A 21,601-nucleotide genomic window follows, 5' to 3' on the forward strand; every position below is an offset into this window, starting at 1 on the left:
AAAAGAATGGTCAGGGTAAATCAAATTCTGTGCTCATAATATTCGACACAAAACCTCACTGGGTCTTTAATTTCAGCTCAGTCTTTTACCCACCAGCAGGCGATGGTCTTTGATCACACAGAGCTGTTTGGCCCACTGGCCAAGCCACTTCTTCCTCCACAGGAAGGCGCAGATGTGAGCGTCCTTCATCAGCTCAATAGACGCCTCTGCTGATGGCCACTGGTGCTGAGCAGATGGTGACTTCTCCCTGGTCACTTCTTCTTCATCATAGGACTCATATGAACTGCTAACAGCATCTCCGTCATCTAAGAGACACAAAGAAGAGGCAGCAATTACAACATTGCAGGAGTTATTATACAAAGGATGCAAAATGATATGGGGTGAAAAGCAAAGATTCAAAAGGGCTGATTCTGTTGGATGAGTTTGGAGGAGTTAATGAGGATCATGTCTCATGTCTTGCCCATCTTGAATGGCGAGGATTGACTCACTCAAACAGGTAAGCACGTCTTAAATATTGATGAATGGTGGCCAGGAAAGGGATGGAGAGTTAGGATGAAAGAAAAAATGATCAGTTCAGAAAACTGATTGATGATGTTTGTTCTGACTGGAAGTTGATCCTTTACATGCCAGACTCTGGTCATGCTGATTTCCCCATGCAACGTTTTGTTTAGATCTCAAACAATTATAGACATGCCACACAGAGACACACAAGTCCTTGCTACCCCTGGTGATAACAGCATAGATCACACTGTCAGAGCTGTGCACTCGTATCCAGGGCCCTGAGAGGAGGCCAGAACACTCCAGATCTACACAGCATCAAAGAAAACAGTCAGAAGAAGAAGAAGAAAAAAACGTAGCAAAATTGAAAAGTAGAATTTTCAAAGAAAGGCAAATGGAAAAAAAAAAAAAAACTTCACCCAAAACATTCTCAGCCACTTTCGCCAAATTTCATGTCCTCGCACCAAAATGCCTCGTCTTTAGCTTATTCAACTGTGGTAACATTTATAGATGTATCCTACTATTGACACACATTAAACAATTTACTAATACTTCCAAGTATTATCTATTGCTCATTTCAGACGAGTGTGTGTGTGAATAATAAGTCTTTCTGCACTTCCTTCTATGCCTGCACCCTATCTCTTCTCTGTCACCTCTGACAGAGTCAGACTAGTGGGTTCCTTCTATGTAGTTTATTGTTAGCTTTTTATATAGCTTGTTATATCTTCATTTGTAAGTCGCTTTGGATAAAAGCGTCTGCTAAATACATAAACATAAACATAATAAAATGCAACAATAGACCAGGCAGTATACATTAATCTTGCAGGTGTAATACAGTGAAAACTGAATTGGAAAACATAGCTGGTATGTTTGGAGTAGACTCATATAGTCTGTGTATAGTTTTCAAATCCTTTTAAGCTTTCTGCATTGTGTTATGTCTCAGTATTATCTTGAAACTGAATCCCTTTATTCTTTCTTTGTAATATACACACAATACAGAGACAAAGCAAGAACTTTTTGTTTATGCTGGGTTAGGCAGTACATTTTGCTGTCATTAGACACAACAGTTTTAGTCTATTATAAATCAACTGCCTCTTGGTTCTGTTTTCAGGCTCTAAAACATATCCCTATGACAGGCTGTGGCCAATCACAGGTCATATGATGAGCTAGTATGAGGAGCAATAAACTCCAGGCAAGGAGCAGAATGTGTTAGACAAACGGGTTAAACAGAGGATCTTTCAATCAGGAGAGTAGGGTTTGAGTACTTTTGAGTCCCTTTACTATGACATTTGCAACTGAGCTTTGGTATCTCTTACTTTTCATGGCTGACATCACATTCTGAATACACTGCATGGATAGGGAAATGTAACTAATTCACACATTTACAAATAACTTTTTTTTCTTCCATGAACAGCTTCAGTCAAACACAAAGAGTTGGTCTTCGTTGGAAGCTTATTCAAAAGTATTGCTGCAGATTTTTTTCAGTTTTGGCTCTGACAGCACAGTAAAAATATTCCAAGATGTATAATTCAGGGGGTACTGCTGATAGAAATGCAACACCGTGTTCAAATATTTGTTTTCATTTGTGAAGAAATGCGGGAAAATAAGAATTGTTGTAATTCTGTTACCTTTAAGCAAGCCATTTATGTCTACAGACAGTGCTGATCCTCTTTCCCACAGTCTGCCATGTTGCACCTCAATGGACAAGCCAGTCAAACACTGACTATGTGTTTTTTTTTGTTCGTTTGCTTTAAAACATTTTTTGAGACCACCACAGTTTTACGCTTGGATAAGAAGAGTGAGGGTTGGGTTGTGGTGGGGATTTCAATTTATTGCATTCTACACCTTTGCCATTAGACGTAACCAAATACAACCCGGTAGACCTTTCACTGGAAACTTTTAACCAGGGCTCTTACCATTGACGGTTTCCTCGTAGGGCTGAGCCTCCTCATAGTAACTCTCTGAAGTGTCTATACAGGCAGGACCTGGAACTGCAGGTAAAGGGAACGGCTCCCGACCCACCACGCACTGAAAGTTGAAGAGACAATGCTTCTATTAATCCAATTTAGTCCTGAAAACCTCTGTCACTACAACCAGTATGGTAAATGAATGTCATGAACAGAAAATGTCCACGTGAACAGCAGTAACATTACCATGCACACACACATTATTAACACCTTGTTCCTGCAGACTGAACATGTGCTTCATTTTGCTTTCACTTCAGGAGTAATCAGGGAATTCCTCATGTAACCAATCCTGGTCTGACCCATTGTACTAGAGAAAGACACGTCAGCCTTCGGGGAAGAATGTACATATGAGCATGGAAAGACGAGTGGGGGGCATGTATTCATATATATATGTGTGTTTTTTGTGCGTGGTGTGTGTGGGCCCATTGGCTTTTCATGAAATCAGTCAACAGTCTGGTTTAATTTCTGTCTCTCTTGTCATCCCCTGTGTGATAAAGACTGTTGGTCTGCCCTGTAGCTAGTCCTCAACCAAAGACAGCAAATGAGCTATTTCATAGATCAATTAAGTTATTACATGAACTAGGTAAGAAAAAAATGATAATCACATGGGAAGCAATAATGAACACCAACAATAGGAGAGTAGGTCTTAAAATAGAAATATGTTTTTAGTTGTGAAAAAAAGAATAGATTGGAGTGTTGTTTTTGTAGCTTTGTAACAACAGCTGATGAGTGTACACAGAGCGTTGGCAGGTAACACCGGAGTGCTCGCTCTGTAGATAACGTGGACAGTAACTCACAGCCAACAGATCAACATCCGGGGCAAAGAGATGCTCCTTCTTAGTGATGTTCAGGATTACATCATCTGTAATCCCTCCTCCTTCACTGTTACCGTCAGTCTGTGTCTGCACATACAGTTTGTTGTTCCTGCTGCCATATCAGGGAAAAAATAATATTGCCTTCTTCCTGCATCCTCATCAGCATTCCGAGTTAGTCAATATTATCTCCCAGTGATGTCACACTTTCCGTGATAATCAACTAAGGAAACAGTTTCTTCCTGATACTTTTTCTCCGTTTTGTTCTCTCTCTGCATCTTGAACATCTCCTCCTCAGCTCATCTGGAAATGGGCTCTTATTTAAGTCATTACTTGGGCTTTGGAACACTGAATCAGCTGCTCTCAGATGCAAACAACTTTCCCGTTGCCATGATGATGCATCATAACAAATGAAAAAAAGAGGGCCAGGGTTACCAGCAGAAATCAGTCCAGCAGGCCAGCATCCATGTTTTCATTAAAACAAACAAAAAAAAAGCTCAGTAGAAGAATCTCAAGAAGTGCAAAGAAAGCTTCAGTATGTCCAGAGCTGCAGCAGCATGCAGCCACTGGAGCGGCACCATTGTAACAACACAGTAACAACTATGTGAATGCCATGATGCAGGTTTTCCCAATAGGGCTTTGCATTCTATCAAGACGAGGAGTATTACTCACTTTACCTGTTTGTGGTTGTAATGTTGTGGCTGACAGATGTATTTTCATATTTACAAGCACCATTAAGAAGGCTGGCTGCACCTTTTTGAACCAACTGCTGCTGTGTTTTTAGCACCCGGCTCATTACAACATACAATGAATAGCAGCAATCCAGTCTGAGCGTATCAAGACCATTAAATGAAAGGTCTGACCTCTGCTAAAAATCAAAGTGAAAATTGCTTTTTTATCACATATTTAACATGCAAATTCAGAGAAAAAGAAGAATCAAGAATAACACCCAGGTGTTTGAAGTTTTTTTTGCAACAGGGTGTCCCAAGATGCAACATTAGTGGGAAGAACTGCCTGAAAACAAGAGGTATTAATTATCTATGTCTCTGACATATCTTTGTTAAGGTTAAGACAATTTTAGTGAGAGCAACATTTAGATATGAAATATTTTTCACCAAGTTTATAGAATTGCCAGTGTGAGATTTGAGCAGTAAGTACATCTGGGTATCATCAGCAAAAAAGTGAGAGGCAATATTATGTCCTCTGGATATTAACCCAACAGGAAGAAAATACTGTCTGTTCTTATCTTATGTATTGGACAAAATCCTACTGTACAGATACAGTATGTGTACTGGACAATAATTTGACTTTTTTAGATGTCACAGAAGATAACAGAAGTAAACATTTCAGCTATCAGAAGAGATATAAAATGGAACAGCCTTTGTCCAGCTGAGCTTCTTTTATGGTGTCACACACTGACATTACTGGTCATTAGTGAGCGTACTGTAGAAATGATGGAGAAATCTTGAGTGAGTAAAGTAATCAAGTTTTTCCATTTATTTGAAAAATACAGTCATAGTTTTTCTGCAGCCAAATACAAGATGATTCATGTCTTTAAGGCTACAACAACAATCTGTCATCTCTCCGGTAAGCGGTTGTGTAAAGGTTTCTTTGGAATTACTTCATCATTTCATCAGGCCTCTAAAGCTTACTTTTGGACTCATACTCTATGTAACCCAAGTTGGGATTTTGTTATCTGTTATCTGAAAACAATCTTTATCTCTTCAACCTGTGACCACAAGTTTCAAGCTATCTGGTATCTACAATAGCAAGGAGAGAATGAGAGATATGCAAGTATGGTCTTGGTGCCTTCAAAAAATAAAATGAGATAACAGCTCAAAACATGCAGAAGCTTTCTATCTATTTTTACCTAAACCATGACACTCAATGATGGACGATTAGGATAGAATTCCACAGAGGGAGGAAGCGTCTGAGTAGAAATCAAAGAAATCAGTTTTGTACAGCTTTTCAGATATTCTGTTTACGTATGTAGAGAAAAGGAAAGCCTTAAAATAAAACTCTTTCAGTGAGATTAGAGCAGTTCATAGAGCCCTGAAGTGAACCACTAAAGTAAGAGCTGAAAAAGTTATTTCTTAACTACTTTCCTCCCTCATTGACCTGAACACATTCCTGAATTCTTTCATTTTCACTTGATTTCCTGTTAATTCCACATTGTCTGCAAGATCGCAGATATGTGGAATATAGCCCTTCAGCAGAGTAGCAGAATATACTATGCAAACAGCAAATAAACTGTGTTTGGTGTTAAATCTTCATGCAACACGGTACAGATTAAGCGCAGATTTGCTGGTTCAGCAAAAATTTACAGACCAGCAAAAATGGAAAACAAGTCATGCTTGTCTTTTCGTACACAAATCACAAAAACATTATATCTGATGTGTGCCGTTCGAGACAGTCCCTGTTATTCACAGTAAACAGGCAAGTCCCTGTTTGAGAGCTTTTCCCACCCTATCATGTTTGCAATCTAACACATTTCCAGTAATGCAAAGCAGATGCTGTAAGCTGTCATAATAACTGGCGTCATGTCGCGGTCTGCACACAGTTACAGTGACGAAGACTTGTTTGTGTGATTAGCCTGCATGCCAGATCATGTAGGAAAGACTCCACAAAATCATGTGTGGCACAGAAATGCTATTGCCACACTTCAAGGAAGGCAACACTGGTTTTATATTACAGGGTTGTTTGATTTTTAAGAATGCAAACATCAGCAAATTCAGCTGTCAGAATGAATACGAGTAATAATTTTCTCTCTTAAAATGCTGCAGCGTTAATGTAGAAAATAAATATGAAGTAACCTCAGAAGCTTTGCAGACTGATTAATTGATCAGTTTTTGAGCTTTAACAATAAGAGCAGACTGCTTAAACACAGAGTTCACTAATAAGACATAGAAAGACTAAGAAAAGTTCTGCTTTTGTGAACTAGCCACATTAGGTCTTTCTTTATGATAAAATGAGAAAGTTTAGAGTATATTAAGGCAGTTTTAAAAGTGAGGCAGTGTGAAACATCAATTGTGATTCATCTGAAACATGATTGTCACACTCACAGTTGTGCGGATCGAGTTAGATGCAGAATCTCGTAAAAAAGGAAGTACAACCTCTTCTAATTCTTAGGTGAACATATGAAGACGTAATGTTAATCATCTGATACCAGTGGATCCCATGACTCAATACCTTGCAGGAACACGTTCTATGTCCCTCGTGTCGTTGTGAGGAGGAATTTTGGTCCACTCTTCACTACAACATTGTTTTAGTTCATTTAGATTTCTTCAGGACTCGCCACAGTATTTCAATGATGTAATTCTAGTGTAGATTTGCTACTTTGTTGGGGATTGTTGTCTTGTTGCATGATCCAATTTCAGCCAAGCTTTAGCTGTCAGGCAGATGGCATCACATTTGACCCGTGAATATTTTGGTATATAGAGGTGTTTATGGTCAATTCACTGACCGCAAGCTGTCCAGGTCTTATGGCTGCAAATAAAACCCAAATCGTCACGTTTCCACCATCTTACTTGACAGTTGATAGACTAGGTGTTTGTGCTGAAATGTCTTTAGTTTTTGCCACATCTGGCACTGTTTATTATGGCTAAAAATCTCTTCTTTGGTCTGGTCTGTCCAAAGGACATTATTTCAGAAGTTTAGACAAACTTTACAAACCTAAGCTGTGGTGCCATGTTCTTTTTAGATAGAAAGGCAGCTCTTTCTTACAAGCCATACTTCAGTTCAGTTTTTGTCCAATTGTTCTGTCATGAACTTTAACAGTTAACATGCTAACAGAGGCCTGCAAAGTCTGAGATGTAGCTCTTGGGTTTTTTGCAGTTTCTCTGAGCCCTAAACTTAAATGTTTTCCACCTGTGAATGATGTTTCTCACAGTAGCCTTAACCGTAAAACTAAATGCTACTTAATTACCCCAAACCTTGTTTGTGCCATTAAATGTAATGATATAGATATTGGTTACATCCCTTTTGTTCCCATACAGACTCGTCCACTCAATGCTATTGGAAAATGGATTAAACACACACAAAATGCTCCAAAGTGAAAAGGCTAAGACATGTGTTATTAATTAAAAGAAAAAGTCAGGCATTCCAGAGAAGCAGGAGCAGAAACCCCCCTGGTTACCCACCCACTCTTATGTCTCCTTTTTGTCTTTTACTCTTTCCATTTAACTCATCTTCATATATCTAAATCTCCTTGCTGTGTGGGCTCAGGCTTAAGATGAGTATAGTGAACTGATGAAAAAGACAAGAAAAAGAGGACAGGAATGTGCATTTTTTGCCCCAAGAAGACTTTGCAGTCCCTCCAACTGTTTAGCTCCTTCCTTTCACTTCTCGCACACACATACATCCTCGCCACAGAAACACTGACTAGATGGAATGGACTGAAGAGCATAAATAACAAAGCAAGAAGAGGGGGTGGTCGGTGAGGAATATGGGTGTGGTGGAGGGGCTTTGAGGCAAGAGTGGGAAAAAGAGCCCAAAAACGAACATTCAGAGGAACATGGAAAATCCCTAGTTCCCATGCCAAGAATCTGCTGCAGCAAAACACACACACACACACATGCTCACACACAGTGTAGAAAGCCTGCAGGGCGCTCAGAGCAAAGGAGAAGGTAGTGATAAAAATTATCAGTGCAGCTCAGCTTTGGAAAGCAAGGCTCAGGAGAAATTTTTCCCTTTTTCTGTTGCTTACAAAGTCACTTCTTACAAAGTAGCATGAGTGAAAGCAGAAATGAGGCAGTATAGGTCAGCTGTACCACAGGAGACAGAAAGAGACAAACAAAAACTCACATGACACAGACTGTGCACATACTCATATTTATCTCCCATTATTTTGTTTTTCTTGGGAACAGTTTGACCTTCTCTAAACCATTTATATTTTTCATTCCAGGTTTTCCCTGAATTGGAAAGAATAAACTTTTACAAGTAACCAGCTTACAATAAACTATAAGTAAAGATAGTCCACACTTGTGAAATTTAACAAGCACCTTAACACAAGCTAGAAACAGATGCATAATCATGAATAATTCAGCATAAACGCCTTCTAGCCAATAATATTGCGGTTATGATAATGACCAGTTGCTGTTAGCCACCTAACCGCTTAGAGTGCATGTCAACAGTTTTCTTTTTTCTGCCTGACGCTTGCGAGCAGCACAGCTGCTATCTATAGTCCGACTCTATTTTCAGACCATGCAGACAGGACGCAATGGAACTCACACAGACCTTTATTCACCATGTCGTCTTAGAGAAGAAAATGGCTAATCTACCCTCAGGTCACACACCAAATAATTACATGGGAGCCTTACTTGGGAAGAATAGATGTCCCTGTTGGAGAGATCATGGAAGTGCCTGAAGGGCTGGGAAACAGCCAGGATATTTGTGGTGAGAATGCAACCCTCAGTGTGGAGTACAGAGAGTCCCAGGTGGGCTCAGTGAGAGTGAGGGTGGAAGGGAGCTGGTTCACATTGGAACGGGATTTTCTTGTAAGATACAGTGACTATTTCCGGGCTCTCTTTCATTCTGGGATGAAAGAGAGCCAGCAGGATGAGCTCTACCTGAAGGGCGGAGTGCACGCAAGGGGTTTCCTAATTGCCCTGGCTGTCTGCAGGGGAGAGAGTCCCACCATCAGTGACCCAGATGAGCTTGTAGAAGCTGTAGAGTGTGCAGCTTTTCTGCAGGTTGCATGTTTGGCCCAGCATCTTTGTGATATTATAGACTCGGATAACTGCCTCCTGCTTTACCATGCAGCTGCCATCTTTGGTGTACAAAGACTGTTTCACAATGCTGCTCTATTTCTGTGTGATGCTTTTGATGACCTCAAAGAAGCAGCAGAAAGTACAATCCCCGAAGAGCTGCTGCAATATTCTCAAGAATTGTCTCCTGCTACGTATGTTGCGATCGGTACCCATTCTCCTTCAATGGAGCTGCTGCATGACTCATTTAGGGTTGTTTGCTTCCTTGATGAAAAAGAGGGAGAGTGGAAACATCTGACGAACCTCCCAACACTTTGTAGCACCTCCATGGCTGGTGTAGCAGTGCTTGACAATCGATTGTACATTGTAGGTGGAGTTTATGGTTATGGTAAGGACACAGTGGACAGTAGCTTCTGCTACAACCCCGAGTCAGGGATTTGGACCACCCTTCCAGGTCCCCAGCAACCGAGATATGATTTCACTCTGCTTGGGCATGATGGAAAGCTCTATGCCATTGGCGGAGAAGTCCAAAAAAGAACAATTTCCACTGCAGAGAGGTATGACATTGCAAAGGGAGAGTGGACATTTATGCAACATGCACCAAGACCTGTGGCATCTGCAGCTTGTGCCGTTGCACGTCGGCGGATGTTTGTTTGCTTCTGGAAACCACCTGACACTACAGATATCTATGAGTACTTACCACTGAAAGATGAGTGGAAACTCATTACCACGATGATAAGACCTCAAAGCTATGGCCACTGTATGGCAGCCCACAGGGACAATTTGTATGTGATGCGCAATGGGCCGTGCGATGACTTCCTGCGCTGCCTCATGGATTGCTATAACATCACAACAGGCCAGTGGACAGCCATGCCCGGTCATTACATCAACAGCAAGGGAGCATTGTTCACTGCAATGATAAGGGGGGACTCTGCCTTCACAGTAAAACACATGTTAACTCTTGAATACACTATCACTGCAGATGGATGGAGGCCCCGCAGGCAGATGAAAGGCTTTCCAAAGAGTGGCTCACTATGGACATGTTTACTCAGGCTCCCCAAGACTGGACCAGTTACACCACAACTGGATGTGGAAGAGAGGGATGAAGAAACGTCTTTGCCAGGCACTTCTGAGGGAGTCGTGGATGTTGTACAGCACTTGTGAAATTAGTGCAAGAGTAAAAAACATCTGATGATGCTGGAGGCCGCAACTTGAAAGATCACTCTTCGTTGCAATGCATTCACTTTCACATGCCTCAGTCTTTGCACACACACTTAGATGTGTTCTGACACTAAGCATTTGTTCTGATTAGAAACAGCTGCTACTGTAGTTTATACTATGGGAGGCTGCTGTGCATGTGTGTCTGAGCGTAAACTTCAAAGGCATTGATGGGACACTCTAAACCTCTCATTCTCTGCCTTTTTCCTGAAGTCACACTGGGTCAATTCAGGATCCAGCAGTCTCCCTTTCAATATGAAACACACCACAGCTCACTCACACACACCTGAGCAACTGCTACTTCAGTGGCCCAAAAGTGGTTTAATGCTTGTTTGTGTGGGAGAAAACAATTTGCGTATGGCCTCAGGTGTGTGAATCTCAGCGTTGTGGGAAATGTCTTTAGTTCTGCATAGACTGCACCACTTTTATTTGAATAAAAAACAAATGTAATTCTATTTCTGTATGTGTGCTTTATTTAAATACAATCAGAGCTTAGTAACGGTAATGTTTATGCTATACCATTAGACAAAATTATAGTCTATTACATTCAAGCTGAATTTTGTTGAGCATTTTGCATACAGTCGGACATAATCCACTGATCCCTCCTATTGACTTTATTGAATTAAGCTGTCCAACCGAGGTCAGTTATGCTGCTAATGTTCCCACCAAAGTGGCACAGACTCAGAAAGCTGTGTGTGTCTGTGTGTGCGTGCATTAAGACAGACAATTTTTCATGTTAAGCCACTCTGATGGAAATGAGCTGATAACAACTTACTGTTCTGGGAGGTGGAAGTTCAGGAAGGCTCTTCTGTGGCACGGGAACATATTTGGCTGCTTTTCCATTGACCGGATCATCAGATCGGTTTTCTAGATCAAATAAGCATAGCATGGGAGGTTAATGCAAAAAGGAATCTTTACATCTTGTCCTTACACTGATTTTTACAATTATGGGTAAAAATTTTATAAAAATCAAATGACTAGTACAACATGTCTAGATTTTCTTTATCAAGTACTATCTCCAGATGTCCATCTGGTCTACAATACAGTAGCGCTTCCTGGTATCCCTGTGAGCACAAAGTCTTCTTTGTTAAATCACAGATACCACATAACCCAAATCACGTAAAAAACATTTTGCATGATAGCAATGACCACATTATACAAAACAAACATGACCACAGTACTCATTCAAGAAAATTGTGGAAGACTTTGCACACAGATTTAAAGAGTTATGGCTTTTGGTGGACTTCACAATGGCCTGTATTTATGCAGTTTCCCTCAATAAATGTCAGCTGTTGGACTAAGCCTACTCTTTGGGGTTTGGTGTTGAATGGCAGTCCCCTTTTCTTTTCAAAATATCTTTGATACATAAAAGAAAACTTTTTCAGCTGACCAGTTAGGCTGCCACGGTTAGGTCTAACAGCGACCTCCTTTCATGTTTGTCCACAAAAACAAATTGCCTTTTGACATAATTTTTTAGGGGCAAAGTTACATCCAAGGCTGCTGGGTGCCAAAATGAGTGAGAGTGATAGACTGCATACAAAAAATGAATCGATGAATCGTCTGAAAATGAAAGCCAGCGCCAAAGCGCTTGTCCTCCTTACTTTAAGATTGCCAGGTGGGGGCCACACATCTGCTCTTGAAAATAAGTCACACAACAACAGCCTAATCTATTTGTTTTAAACCAGGTAATGGAAATGTTTTCTTCTCACCTGAGTAATTAACATTTCCCTTACTGGTTTAAGGTCACAGTTGCTTGATTCACATGTTCTTCAACACAGATTGGCTTGATGTTTATGTTGTAAATTAGAATCCTAATTAAAGCTAAGTATATAATAAAGGAGGTTATCTTTACTGGCAAAGCTACCTTGTGATTGACAAACTGCTGTGCAATATTTGTGCATACAATCCATGGATTCTCAGAGCCACAGTCTTGCTTGTGACTTCCATTAATCAAGATACTGACAGTTTAAATGGCAACCTTGAGCCCCTCAAGCTCCCAGTTGTCCTGAGTAAAATCATGGTTGCTACATGTATCTTCTCAGCATATATGCCTCACATGCCTTTTGCAATGCTGATAGATCTGCCTGTGTGAAAGCAGCACATAAAAAAGTTTGTCCCGGGCTGTCAGACTTGTGACTATCATAAAAGGTTGTTCAGGGAAATAACAATTTGCTGTTTGGCCAAAATTAAACTGCAACCTCTTTTTTTCCGTCTGGCTTTTGTCTACTCATGTAGGAAACTCATATAGGCATTGAAGGTGCAGCGTTGCACTATTAACTAGTCCGCCTCTAAGTCTTTCTGTTGACTGTAGCTAAATATGTAGCATGCAAATATGAAGGTGGCATCAGTCTTCTTATCAAAGTCTGATCAATAAAATGAAATGCAACATAAATTAATAAACACAATGTACTGCAATGCGGTGAAAATGTCAAATCAAAACTTGTTAACCTCAGACCCACATTGTGAGTTGATAAATATACTTCTACTGTGAACTCCTTCGTCTAAACTTTCACAAACTCTTGATTTCCTTTTGCATTTCCGTATGTGGGTTAAAGTAGAGAAACCAGATCTGAGCTTTGACCCAGTAATTTTCTCTCAGCGTTTTGCTCTTTCTCTATCTCAGACTTAACAGAGCATCTTAATCAATGAGACAGGAAAAAGAAAAGAGAGAGTGGAGCTCATTAATGTGCTGTTAGGGACATAAAGTAACATTTCCAGTTACCAGTTATGTACTAAACTGTATGTCAGTGTCTTTTGATATCATCATAGGGATGGGGAACAAACTGAACTGCGGTGAAAACAATCCGTCAGCATTCTTACATATGACATTGAGCATGCAATAGGACTGAGATATCCATTGCTAAGAGATCTGTCTGTTTTTGTGAAGGATTCATTGAGAAACATCACTGTTCTAGCGCCTTAGCTTTCCATCGGTCTCTGCAAAAAAAAAAAAAAAAAAAAAAGAAACTTTGCTAGCATCACTGCTGAAAATATGTGTTAAGTCTGTCGCTCTCTCAAACCACATTTTTTATCACCGTCCAAACAAAATAAGTCTTTCTCAGATGGTGAGCAGCTTCGGAGAAACAGACAGGAAATGGTGGGAGGGAGGAAGGGAGCTGAGTGGGTGTCTTGCTTGCAGCAGCAGCTTATCTTTTCTGCTATTCATTTGAATCTAAATTGACCTTGAGATGTGATAAAATGATAAGTATGCACTATTCAGCCCGCTTATACAAACACAAAATACCACATTTCATAACAGATATTCTTTACGAAAACAGAGTTCAAAGCAGTCACACTGCATCTGAAATGGTGATATTACATTTATGATAGCAGAGTGAATGTAGTACTGTAGATACCTGGTTGTGATAATGACTTCTGAACTGAACATGTAAATACAGATGTGCAGAACTAGTTTATTTGCTCAGATATGTGTTGACTGGTGAGGAGATATAGCCCAGTCATAAAATAAACTTAATAACAAACATTAAACACTGAATAAACTGATGGTCTTCAGCAAGTCTAGAGCCATGGCAGCAACTCTGTAAGTCAGGATAGGTGTAGTGTGACCTAAATGCTTCAATCAAATGAATCACAGACTCTTCAGCTGTCTGAGGTCACTCACCACTCACTAAACAGTGGACGACACAGTGAGATAGCCAGCTTGTTGTGTTGCCCAAATTATGTCAAAGTATTACATAATGCACAGTGAAAAGTAGTACAGAATCAATGGTAACTAACCCAGCGAATATAGACCATCATGCATTGAGCTGAATGGAAAATTAGAGCACCTCCAAAACCTGTCATCCAAATGTGAGGAATTTTGTTATTATTTTGACGATGTTTTAATGTTTTTTTTACATAATGATGTATCTTTATGAAAAAAAAAGATTTATCAGTTTGACAAATACATATGTTTTCACATGAAAATAATGTGTAAAAAGTCATAAAACAAAGGCTCAAGATGTTGATTATTCAAATTCTTAGGGAAAAAAGTTGAAATTCCACATGTTAAAATAAGCACCTGGTATTTTAAATTGTGGAACACGAGTCATATCATTCACACCGCCAAAAATATGGCTCAAAAACATTCTTTTATAATTGATGAGTCTGTAGAAAACTGTAGAGTTTTCATCATACAACTCCATGAGAAGTAAGTTGGGATTTGTGAGTGAGTGTGTGATTTCAAATACAACCTTAGCTTATAGCTTAACAATGCTAACATGTGTTGTTTGGCATAAAAACAATGAACAGCTGATGGTAATGTGAATGGTATTTGATCAAGGACCGAAATAGGTGCAAAGCTAATGACAATTAATCAAACTAAATATAGAACACTTATAATTCACACACTTATTAAAAAGAAAAGGGAAATTTGTAGATTGGCAAAATGTGACAGGAAAAATCAAGGGAAAGTTGATTTCCAGAAAAAGAATGTCTGAAAAGATCATGCAGGACATTTGAGTCTGGATCAAACTGATGGACCAACTATTGAACATTACAATACAACTATGTCATTTGCCTGGGGAAAATGTGGTACTGTACTATGCCACAAGCCATCATAGATAGTAATCATCTTGCAATACCATCACTACATGCCTGAGTGTATTTCCAGGAGAAATTTTCAAACAAATTATCACATTTCAAAGAGAAATCTTTGAAAACTCACACCTTTGTCATCTTTGCCCTTTCCAGTAACGACGACTTTATTCATGTAGATATACTCCTCATCACCACCTATGTGAGAAAATGCAGAAAATGGTTAACAGGTTACAGTGGTAAAACTGAGCTCAGACTGTGGAACTTTCCACAATGACAACCATACAACGTTGTTGATCCAAAGAAGCAATTCTAACACCACTTGAGAAAATGTGAAATAATTGTGACCGTGCATCTTCGGTAGAACAACAGCAGCATCTCTAAATAACCTGCTACAGTCAGTAAATAAATACTGTACTACTAGTTATTGTACAGAGCAATGAGATGATCTGTTTTGTGGAATTCATATCAGCTTGAATCCAACTCAGTATATGTGATTCGTTATTGTTCCAAAGACTCCCACATTCATTCATCTGAACATGAGTGTGTTTTCCTACGTTCCCGATCCTTGGATTTTATGTCAAAAAGTTCTCGGCAGTAGCTAAACTTTATGTCCAGACTAAAAAAATCTAAAATATTGCCACACTGTATAAAAGATTTTCAAATTGTTTAAACACCGTATTTATTTGGAAATTTTACAAAGACATAACATCAGATTTTACAAATGAGAAGTTTGTCATTGTTTGTATACTTTTAAAACTATATATATAATGTAGTGTGAAACTGTCTATGTCAGTGTTTTTCAACCCCGGTCCTCCTCCCCGGTGGTGGAGGGGGGAAACATCGAAAACATGCAGGGCAGTGGGTCCCGAGGACCGGAGTTGGAAAACACTTCTCTATGTACTAAGGAACACTTCTAAAAACATAAACAAGACCTAAAAATTCTGCTTGCTTCTCCAGGCAAGAGCTCATTGAAGATGTAAAGAGGTAAGGTGGAAAACTGTCCACTTACTGTAATTATGAGGGCTGAAAAATATAAATCTAAATCTGTGCAAATCTGTCCAAGCTGTGCTAAAAAAAACCTCTCTGTCTTTCTGTTTGAGTTTGTGTGTGTTGTGAGCATAGTACTTCCTCCAGCCTCCTACCTGTCTGCACACCTGGTTCCCTTCATCCTCTGCTCTACTTCATCTCTGTCCTCTCATCCACCCACAGTCAGATCATTGCAAAAGTCAGTATGGTAACACATCCTTTAGCCTCCCAGAGATCCCGGCTTTGTTCCTTGTGGTTTCTGAATATTTTGGACTTAGCTATGTTTCCTTGTGCTATAATATCCACCCTGAAAGCTTTCTTCTATGCTTGTTTCTAGCCTGCAACTCCGCCACTGCTGCCACCTCTGATCTGCCTTATAATAAATAACTCACACATCTTTGAATTCACCATTCATACTGAATGTTATATAAAGGTTGTGCCATAGATTATGTCTTTTTCAGGGAAGGTCTTACTTATTTCAGCAAGAATATGCCAAACCTCATTCATGCATGTATTCCAACAACATGACTCTGTAAGTAAAAGTCCAATGACAAAGAAGCCAAATTCAGTAGGATGTTGACCACCTAGAACAGGGATACATTGCAACTTCATGCAATCAAGTTTAATTTTAATCGAATAAATCCAAACTTCAGCTGAAACGCCTCAAGACTTTGACACTTTGCTCTGGTATAAATGTGGTGGAGTATCCACACAATGTGATTATTGTGCTTCCTTTGTTCCTGTGAATTCCCGTGTAGTACAAGATGGGAACATCTGATGCCACCTTAGTGCCAAACAAACTTTCAGGATATTTGTCAAAAGTCCAGGATTAAAGGAGTACTTCATCGAAACAAGCAGCCCATTGTGCAGACAGATGGTATCAGCACTGACACCCACACTCACCGTGGCAAGCATTCATCAAACATTAGTCAGAGCCCTCCTTCCCTGCATAGATAGAGCTCTGTGCCACTTTTATCTTTGAAGTTTTGAGGATTATGAAACTAAAGATGGAATGCAGATCCTGAGGTTGGTCCATCACTGTATAACAGAATCCAAATACAGCGGTTACAATACAACCAAAAACAAGGTTGAGGCTTATTCTTAAATTGCACTTAAACTCAATATCTACAATGAATTAAGTCAACAAGAATTAGAACTGACCAATACACAATAAATAAAAAAAAGAAACGCTTACATGTCTGACAAGTAAGAGTATTTAAAGAAAAATAAAAAATCTGGTAATTTCAAACATGGGACCTACTTCGCCATCTTTTTGGGTTTAAGTTAGTCCAATATCTGTCCAACACTGAGCAAATTAGCTCAGTGCAGCTATGAAACAGCAGGAAAAGGGTTTGTTTCAGCCACTAACAGGCATAATTTTCTGTTTGACCAAAGATTTAAAAAGAAGAATATCTCAATCATCTCAGTCCAGAACAACTTTCTGGTTGACATAATCTCCATGTCATATTCATCAGTGCACAGTGGGTTTGTGTACAAACTGAGGCTGACTTTCTCGAAACTCAGCAGTTACACAAGAGTGCAAGAATGGGTTACCCAGTGAAACACTATGATTCTATTTAAGTGTGGAAGTTATCCATGTTGATTCAAAACAAATTCCAAAACCTCTGGGCTAAATGAAACATAAGATGAGACCTAGAGGATGGATGCAGCTTAAACAGAGGACATGGGACTGTCCTGAAATACTACGAACTTCAGGAGTCTTTGTAGCGACTGTGGAGGAAAACGTTTGCTGCAAACTGTGGTAACTGCTGATGGAAGACCAGGACAATCTCTATGTGTTCATAGACATTGCCGTTTTGAAGATGATGTTTCACCTTCCCCATAATCTGCAGGAGGAAAAGAACGGCTCAGCTCTTCATTCAAAAAGTGAAACTAAAAGCTGCTGGTTAATGTGTTGTTGCTCAATATTAGAAAGACTCCAAAGATGTATGTCCCTGAGATGGGAAAAATTAGTCCCAGGTTTGAAATGGCAGAATTTTCTAATAATTTAAGTGAAATAAGACTGCGATTATACGTTGGTTTTTCAAAGTAATTAGGAATTTTAAGCAAACATTACTGGATAAACGACTGCAGCTGTGGTAAGAGACTAAACTTGACATATTCCTGCACACAATGATTTGCTGATCTGTATGAATAATGGAATCATTTTAGCAAGGTTTGGAGATGATGAAACCTCATAACATCCTAACAAATACTGAGAAAAAAGGACTGTGTCCCTCTGAACATGGTGGAAATAATTACAAGCCGGATTTCGCTTTGCCACAAAAACAGTCTCGATGGATGTCTTTGCTCAAACGATAAACCCTGAAGTTGCAGCAAAGCAGTCTCCAGCTGGTTACTGTAACCTGTTATGGGAATTTGTTCTGGAGCAGTTTTGAAGAAGCCTGTTTCATTGAATTAAGTATTTCAGCTGACTAAGATTACACCCTGAGAGGAAACCAAACAAAACCCTAACCTTGTGCGATCCTAAGGAGAGGGTTTCTCCTTTGAAATAGATATCGAGAGGTGAAACCAAACAGCAGCGGAATAAAATTATGTTTTGCCTGTACAGTGAAAACAGATTTTCAGGGAACGGAGTTGAAAGGCTATTTATAAACTGCTGCGCAAAGGAAGTAAGCATCCCCAGAGGATAAATGCAGCTTCGGAAAAATGATACAGCTTGGAGCCAGAAGAGGAAGTATGGAGAGACGAGTCCAAGACCTGAACATGGAAAACCATGACTGCTTGGGTGTGTTAGTGGATAGCACTCTGAGAAAGACAGAGAGGAAGTAGAGCTGACTTTTTCATTCCAAAACACACAGAAAAAAATGAGAATTGTCTCATTAAAACAAAACAAAACAAAAAAAGTGGTTTACTGTTGCTTTTTCAAATGAAACAAAATGTTGAGGTTTCTTCAGTGATATTCAGTGTCCCTAATCTATCATTCACTTGGGGGCTGAGGCATGGATGAGATTAGTTCATACAGTAACTAAATGGACTTCCAGGCAACATGAATCACATCAGCTCACCAGCAGTTGAACCATCTTCATATTGAGCGTCTGAAGCAGTAAGAAAAATACTGCTTTCACAGCTTGACAGGCCATGCATCAGTTTAGAAAGATTTGTGGAATACAAGTTCATAAGTTGAAAATAGTGACAAAACTGGAAAAAAAAGTAATGTCAGTCTCGTAATTTGGCAGAGAAGCAGATACGCAAGCAAATAATTTAAATTCTGCCACCACAATACGTGTTAGTCGCAAAAAAGAGGAAAGAAAATAACCCTAAATTGTAATGGCAGCTAAAAGATTGCATGACTATAATTACTACATGGTTACTGAGAGTTTAAAGTAGCAAAATGAAACCAGAATAGCTTCCTTTTTTGCCAACAATGTAAGCTCGGTGAATGAGAGTGAAACACATCGCGTGATGCATGTTACTTGAGACGCTCCACATGAAGACAGACTGACTGGCAGCTGGTCTAAAACGCATTTTCAATTAATCTAAGCATTTTCAATTAATCTTCAACCAGTCTGACAGTCACGTAATCACAACAGCCGCAGCCATATGAAAAGTTGAGGAAAATCCCTCTGAGGAATGAAATATTAGTAGCCGACATCGTCTTTCACTGCAGTTCTGTTGAAACTTATAGACTTTTTTCTGTTTACTAGTACTTCCAAATGTTAGGGTATTTGCAACAGTCTATTATCATTACTACTATTGAACAATATATGCTGATTTACATCAGTACAGTCTTCAACATCCTCTGATAAACGTGACCACTCAATTCACAACCAGACAGAAATACTTTCTCTTCCTTTAATTTAATTTCAGCTCTTATTTTAACATCTAGGACTTGTTTCCAACTTTTCACTTTTTCTTTGTTTTTGATATGGAAAAATTTGGCTGAAAAATTCATCAAAATCGGTTCCTGAATGAATTTGAAATCCCTTTTTAAAATCACAATTATTGTGACACTTTTAAAAGACACGCCTGTGTGCTTTACTCCTGTGTTCTCTTCTTAATCTTTCTTTTTACCATTTGAGGCTCTATAGGACTGGATGAGATCAGCCAGCAAGCCCTTCTGGATGGTGGCATTCCCACTCAGAGTCTCCTTGTCCAGGATGATCAAGAAGCGGTGGAGCTCCATCAGGAGCTGGTCCAGCACTGAAAGTGCAAAACAGAGAAGAGGGAATCAGATTTATGGCAAAATAAAATCATGCTTTCAATTTCATTGCACATTCCTTGGCATAGAAATAACTAAGATTTAAGACCAGGCCTGTTACAGTTCCCATCATCAAGAAGGAGAAGAGCCATGGCCAAACAAAAGAAAAACTATTTGAGGTTTCCAAACACACATTTTGAGAATTTTCTACTTTGATTAATAACAGAGAACTTGCTCAAGCATAGAACTTTTCTTTTAAAACCAGTTCAATCACTGAGTTTCTTAGCCTTTCTGATCACTCTTTCACCTTTGCTCTCCTTTAGCAGTATGATGTAACATACGTGGAAGAAATTTTGAGCTAGTAACAGCCGATAACTTTCAAATTTCTTTCAACCAGTTGTTATTGACAGTTGCAAGTATGTTTGGGGTTGTTTTGGGAGTTTAGTAAAAGGTCAAGTTCAGAGGAAGGAGGAGCCTGGGCCAGAGTTGGAGGGGGGCAATGTGTCTGGGTGCAGCCCACACACATCCTTAAGGGGTCAGCGCTGAGCTCACAGCTCTCTCTGCTGTGTGGAGAGCTCTTTGTGTTTCCCTTCACTGTTTCTTGGCCTCATGAATAGGCCCCTTGCTACAGTGGGCCTCACGTGTAAGAGCACTGCTTCAGCAAGAGAAGAGACATACGGGGGGTAAAAAGAAAGACTTTATTAAAGGAAAAGGTGGGGCAGGTATTGGTTGGGGGGAATGTACTGAGATACGGGCATGCAGACTCAAAAAAAAAGAAGAAAAGTGACCATATACTGAATACATGGTCGCTTTTTAGTTCTTTTCAGACCAAAATACTCACAATTTATTTCTGGCATTTCAGCTGGCTTTAATTCTAACAGTCCACACGTACACATCACTCTGTAAGGTAGGTTTACTGGCTTTATATTTACATATATTCACAAAGTAATCAAAAATTGGTCAGGATAGAATCTTGTCACTCATAGCAACTAAACTTTTGACGGTAAAAAAAAAATATATAATTTTTAGACAAGCTGAAACAAAAATACCTCTTTCATATGAAACTAATCTGAGCCAAACTCTGCTCCACGTAAAACAAAGCCTACAAACTCCTATAAGAATAGTGAAGTGTTCCTGTCTGTTTGAACTCCATTAAAACTGTCAGCTATCTTGTTTTAGTGGCTCCTTCCGGCTCAAACCATCACTAACTGCGCCTTGAGGGGGGTGGGAGAATGTTCGTGTTCTCTCCCCTCCTTGCCACACTCCCACACATCAAAGTAAAATTTTGAATTTTTTTCCAGCATAAGGCGTCAGACCTCGGTAAGCTTTGCCTCTCAGAGATGACGAGAGGCTTTCCCAAAGCTGCAACAAGCTGGGTTGACTTTAATGAGTCTTGCTCAAGCTGAGTCAACCTCTGCTGAGAGGCACCATGGAAAACATCACTGCTCTCACACACATACACACAGTGAGGATGTAAAGTCATTAACAATAGCTTAAACTGTCCCAAATATTGCCTCTTTGTGTTAAAATGTTAGTACACTCATCAAAAACGCAACCACTGTATTCTTAACTGTTGTTCTGCTGCTCATGCTTGGCCACTCGACATGAATCTAAACATTTTTCCATCGTCTCCTTCTTGTGTATTTGCAGAGATTGACTCAGATGGCCTTTTGG

The 21,601-nt window shown here is 39.6% G+C and overlaps 2 protein-coding genes across 2 annotated transcripts in view; one reads left to right on the top strand and one right to left on the bottom strand.

The window, feature by feature from the left end:
* The window catches only part of afap1l2 (actin filament associated protein 1-like 2), a 44,352-nt gene that overhangs the window by 8,926 nt on the left and 13,825 nt on the right, over nt 1-21,601 (bottom strand). Inside the window, exons 2-6 of the mRNA XM_072373803.1 lie at nt 19,801-19,929; nt 14,869-14,934; nt 10,976-11,067; nt 2,415-2,526; nt 94-305 (exon numbers count right to left, since the gene is read on the bottom strand). Of these exons, the coding sequence (XP_072229904.1) occupies nt 94-305; nt 2,415-2,526; nt 10,976-11,067; nt 14,869-14,934; nt 19,801-19,929 (611 nt within the window). The remainder of the gene's footprint in view (nt 1-93; nt 306-2,414; nt 2,527-10,975; nt 11,068-14,868; nt 14,935-19,800; nt 19,930-21,601) is intronic.
* On the top strand, nt 8,435-10,163 carry LOC140278731 (kelch repeat and BTB domain-containing protein 13). Its single transcript, XM_072373804.1, has one exon. The coding sequence runs from the start codon at nt 8,629-8,631 to the stop codon at nt 10,144-10,146; it is 1,518 nt and encodes a 505-aa protein (XP_072229905.1). The 5' UTR covers nt 8,435-8,628; the 3' UTR covers nt 10,147-10,163.

Source organism: Leuresthes tenuis, unplaced genomic scaffold, assembly GCF_036924035.1.
Source record: "Leuresthes tenuis unplaced genomic scaffold, fLeuTen1.0.hap1 SCAF_20, whole genome shotgun sequence".
NCBI classification, from domain to species: Eukaryota; Metazoa; Chordata; class Actinopteri; order Atheriniformes; family Atherinopsidae; genus Leuresthes; species Leuresthes tenuis.

What these genes read in the sequence shown, in the direction of transcription:
- LOC140278731 (XM_072373804.1), top strand. Translation starts at nt 8,629, where the DNA reads ATGGAAGTGCCTGAAGGGCTGGGAAACAGCCAGGATATTTGTGGTGAG.